At 30.9% G+C, this 5,251-nt stretch overlaps 1 protein-coding gene across 1 annotated transcript; it reads right to left on the bottom strand.

Moving 5' to 3' along the window:
- Positions 1-2,874: 2,874 nt before the first annotated feature.
- LOC107843441 (abscisic acid receptor PYL4) lies at positions 2,875-4,140 on the bottom strand. The gene has a single exon (XM_016687744.2). It carries the CDS (start codon positions 3,917-3,919, stop codon positions 3,281-3,283), a length of 639 nt encoding a protein of 212 aa, XP_016543230.1. The 5' UTR covers positions 3,920-4,140; the 3' UTR covers positions 2,875-3,280.
- Positions 4,141-5,251: the final 1,111 nt, after the last annotated feature.

The following is a 5,251-nucleotide window of genomic DNA, read 5'->3' as shown; positions in this document are numbered from 1 at the left end:
TGAACCCGTGACCTCATAGTTATAGAGCAACAACTTTACCAGCTACTTCGACTTCTCTTCATTTAAATAAGGTATAATGCGAATTAAAAAGTGATGGAAAATGAAAATCAAACAAGTTCCTTTATGCAAATTAACAAGCTTTATAAGCACTTCTTCTAATTCTTAAGGAGTTGAGAAGAGAATCACCCCTCGCAATATCGTCTATTTTCGAATTTGAAAATTCACAACCTAGAGGCATTGTCCTTCATGAAAATGCGCTAATCACACTTGTTGATTGTTCAATTTGTGGATATAAATTTCGAAGTTTTGCCTCAAATCTTTTACCATCAAAATTTGATAAACGCTTTTTTTTTTTATTTCTCATCCGGTGTCTAATACCCGCATTGAAGCTCGACTAATTCAGATTCGCGCCGGATAGGACTCCATTCGGGGGATAGCGCTTCCAACTGAATTTTCTTCATGTCCAGGATTCCGCTGCACCACAACTCATGTTAGTGATAAACGTTTTCTCTTCTTCTACATTTTTGTGTCATTATTTATTATTTCTTGACTATAAGACAGTAATTAATATTGTTAAAGAACTGTTCGGAAATGCAGAAATTGAAGGGTAAAGTGTGAATACCATTTTGATTCTTTTCTTTTCTTGTGTACTTGTATAAGGAAAAAGTGTGAATAAATTCTTTTTCTTGGAGTAGTAGGAAGCTAAAAATAGGTAGACAAGAAGCACGAGGAACATTAAAGTCACTATTAAATTAGTACCCACTTGCAACTTTAATTTGCAACTTGTAGCCACAAATCCTTTTAAAATATTCAAACCCAAAACCCACCAATTGAGCTGAGGTCAGAAAACAGCAAAGCCATTTGCAACTTGCAATTTTATATATCACTATCCTCCTTTACCTTTTCAATTTTATTTGACTAGACTATATTCAGTAATAAATTATATTCTTTCATTTTAATGTATTTATTTTATTTACTTTGATATAAAACTTTTAAAACTAACAAAAAAAAAACGTTTAAATTTTGTATATTAAATTAAAAATAGGTGAAATTTATCAATATATAGTTTTTATCTTGTAGTACTCTCTTTGCTCACTTTTACTTGCTATATGTTGTTCTCGGAAAGCTAATTTCATTAATCATCAAAATTGAAAAATAAAAAGATAAATAAATTAAAATAGTGGGAGTATTACAATCTAAAATTTGCAACTTGCTAGTATTTCTTTATTGATAGACATGCATCATCTAATTGATCTTTTTTTATTAAAAAAAATTAATAAAGTCACCTTCCAACTTGCAGAGTATCTGTTTGATTCTCATCATGTTCTGTTTTTAAAAAAAAAAATAAAATTAATTTTTACTGTTTATGTGAACACACTTTTCAAAAGAAAAAAAAAAGAACTTTTCAAAAATTATTTAATGTGGACATGTTCCCATCTTCTAAGGCAATTTGCAACTTGCCTCAAGTCCCCTCTTATTCCTCCAACAGAAATTAATTTCTATATTGCATATTTACATCCCCCCCCCCCCCCCCCCCCCCCCCTTTTTTCTTTTTTTTTTTTTTTTTTTTTTTTTTTTTTTTTTTTCTCCCCCCCCCCCCCCCTTTTTTTTTTTTTTTTCATTTATAGGAATTTATTCCTCTTTTTTTTTTTTGTATAAACATTACTTCTAATTAACTGATTTATGAGAATAGATGATTTCAAGAAGAATTGATGTGATATATTGATGCGCTAATGCGCCTACTACAAAATTGAAAAATAACTATCATCATAGAATTTTAAATGCTATAATGAAACTTAATGAGATAAAAAAAATGATCCATTTTCAAGTTTTATTGATATTTTCCTGATTATTACAAATTCGAATAAACGAAGGAAAAAAACACACAACAAAATGACAGATTCCAATGTGTAAATTTCATGGTTTCTGCCGAACAAATCTTACGAGTTATAAACCAACGTGCGTGCCATTTAAGTATTGCTGAATTCCCTTAATCGATAAGTAATAAATTAATATACTTATTTAAATCAAAATTAAAAAGGTGCATTGAACATTAGTGCTCCCTCCATTTCACAATAATTAAATTATTAAAATATTTTTTCATAATTAAAATAATTAAATTGTCACTATTTAAAATAGATGTTAATTTTTTTTTCACTATTATCATTTATTAATTAATTTTTTAAGGTTGAGTTTCAAAGACGAGAATTATTAACTTTCCGAAGTTGAGTTCCAAAGACTTGATAGGTAAAAGTAGAGTATTAATTAATTTCATCTTAGTATAGAAACCTGTGATTACTTAATTTAATCAAGATTATATGTAGCAAACATTGGCTGTATTCAAAAGCCGGTTATTTCATGCATCTGGACTTTCAACTTAATTATTAAACCAAATCATTTTGAAATTTTGTTCATTGTTTCATTTCTACTCATTCAATGAACAAACTCTCAATTAATTTTAACCAAAAAAAAAAAAAAAATCACAATTAATTCCTTCACACTGTGCTTAGTGCTTAGGTATTCTAAAAATAAATCATCCATATATCAAGCTACCTAGTTTCATTTTTATTAAGTGAACTTTTTAGTCCATTGTTATTCCTTCACACTGTGCTTACTGCTTAGGTATCCGAAAAATAAATCATCCATATATCAAGCTACCTAGTTTCATTTTTATTAAGTGAACTTTTTAGTCCATTGTTGAGTTCTATCGAACCTGTAGGCGCTAGTTTCGCGCCTGAATAGATCACATGTTGAAAATTGAAGGATAATATGGTGCTTTAGGCTCCATTTATTTACATTGAGAATAAAACATGGACATCTGAATAATTAAAATTAAAATCAAGACAGCTGAATCTGACTATACAGTAAAGATTATTGCCCTCTAAATCTCTTCTTTCATTAATTATTTTCACAAATTCACAAACAAGTTAAACATAACAATGAGGTAAAGAATCAATAAAAAGAAATAGACTGAAAAAAAGAGAATATAAATTAATTTTTCAACACAAGATTAATTGATCAAGAACTTATCTTCAACAAGTGATGACAAGGAGATTAACACACACACCTAACAAAGGTGCAACGAAACAATCATGCATCGCACAATGAATATCATCTGATCATCACCACAAGCATCATCGATCAGTTGTCTTCATTAATTCCGATCCACAACCTACGTTGCTCGGACTCTTAAAAAAAAATATCAACCAGTATCTCTCGAAGGTGAAGAATCAGCACAACATAGTCTGCAACCGCGAATACATATAATATATTCAAAAATTCACGAAGATTTTTGTGTGATCGAATTCTGTGCGATCTGAGACAAAGATTGAAGGTTACATCTCACAATAGTATCAACAAAAACACACGTCTCTTCTCTAGTGTTACCATGTGGTACATCAACAACGTAAGATTCCACTACAATCGTCCCCCCGAAACTCTGTTCCGGATGGAGAGTTGTAACGGATCTATAATTAGCTAGTCGGTGGTCTCCACCGACTACGCTAAAACTGATGACGTGTCTTTCGTCATCGAGGATTTCGAGCCTCTCTGTGCTACTAGCAGCAGGGAGGCCCGAGATCACACGAACCTCACGTAGAGTGCCAACATCACCATCACCAACAACAACGTTACAACTTTTGACAAAATGCTTATATGCTTGTGGATTATCGAACCTTCGAACCACGGACCATACTGTGGATACGGGTGCGGAGATACGTTGGATCACAGCGGAGCAACATTGGTTAGGACCAACAAGGTGAGTGTGGTAACAAGCCATGGAATCAGGAACTTCTGTTGAACACGGTATCGGCATGCGTCTTTGTAAGTGTTGATGAGATTGTTTGTAAGAAAAATCATGTGTAGTGTTAGAACTAATTCTTTGGAGTAATACAGATGAATCTGGAGAAGTAGGAGGCATTTTTTATTTTTTTTTGGGGGGTTGGAGGGGATTCTTTTTCTTTTGTGTTATGGTTTATGTGCGTCTTGGTTATTATTTTCTGTATATATAGTATAGGAAATAGAGGTAATTAAGAGAGAGAATGGGGGAGAGTTAGTTGAAGTTGCAAGAGAAAAAAGAAAAGAGATGGGGGTTCACGTGAGGTTGACAAAAATAGTGGGACTAGTGGGGGGAAAAATGAAAAAAAATGGATCAAGTTGGTGCATAAAAAAGAGGGCTAAAAGGGGTACAGGATAAGATATTGCACCCCTCTAGTTGGTTTGCGTGGTTTGGTATGTTAGGGGATAAATAAAAGGGAATATGGCCAAACACATACAGTGGGGATTCATATTTGAGTCGTGGATATTCGAAAAATTGAAACACATATATTAATAATTAAATTTTTAGAGTTTTTTTTAAAGATCAAAGTATTCATTATCTTCTTAAATTTAAAGATGATTCTTTTCATCTATATAAAATTTTATATATTTTTAATATATAATTATATCTAAAGATGTGATGAATTTAACAGGAGTTGGAGCCCCTGAACACATATACAATCCTTTAAATTTAACAGAAAATTTCATTTAGACAAATAAACTTAGTATTGTTTCAATTAAACACAATATAATGTAAGAAATATCAAACTGAAATTCATTTGTTATAAAAACTTTTCAAAATAAGTTAGATTGTAGAAGTTCGATCAAACATACTATCAGTCATTCTACATGCATTTAGAGATATAGAATGAGAATGAATAATAGATCAGTGATCTAAAGTGATACGGATTAGGTTGTTTCTCTCTTAATCATAAGTCTCAAATTGAAGTCATGGGTATAAAAAACTATTTGATAATGAACATTTTTCAGAATAAATTTTATACAATACAAATTTAAATTTATGCGATTATAATATAAATACCGAATGAAAAAAAAGAAGAGGAACCAATCATCTAATGTTCTTAATAATTTTAATCAAACCAATTTGTTTGTAACCCTTTTCATCTTATATCTGTTTTTGTTTTCACAAACATTTCAATTAGTCTCATTCTTCCTCTTTATTTCATTCGGGCAAATAAACTTTTAAGCTTGTGACACATTAAATTCTTTCCAAATTTAGTGTTTAAAGTATTTTTTTTTTTCCTTCCACTTTAATGTGTGATACTTTTAATTTTAATTTTAAATTTTGTAAAAAGAACGATATCATAACAAAGACAATGACAGATAAGGTGTGGTGGTTCAGCACATCATCTCTTAAGCAAGAGGTTGGGGATTCGATTCTCAACTCTGATGAATGGAAAAAACTCTGTGACCA

The sequence above is a fragment of the Capsicum annuum genome, chromosome 10 (genome assembly GCF_002878395.1).
Source record: "Capsicum annuum cultivar UCD-10X-F1 chromosome 10, UCD10Xv1.1, whole genome shotgun sequence".
Lineage (NCBI taxonomy): Eukaryota > Viridiplantae > Streptophyta > Magnoliopsida > Solanales > Solanaceae > Capsicum > Capsicum annuum.
This window is presented reverse-complemented; position numbering and strand designations above follow the sequence as displayed.

Coding starts and splice junctions, on each gene's coding strand:
- LOC107843441 (XM_016687744.2), bottom strand. CDS start 3,919: ATGCCTCCTACTTCTCCAGATTCATCTGTATTACTCCAAAGAATTAGT.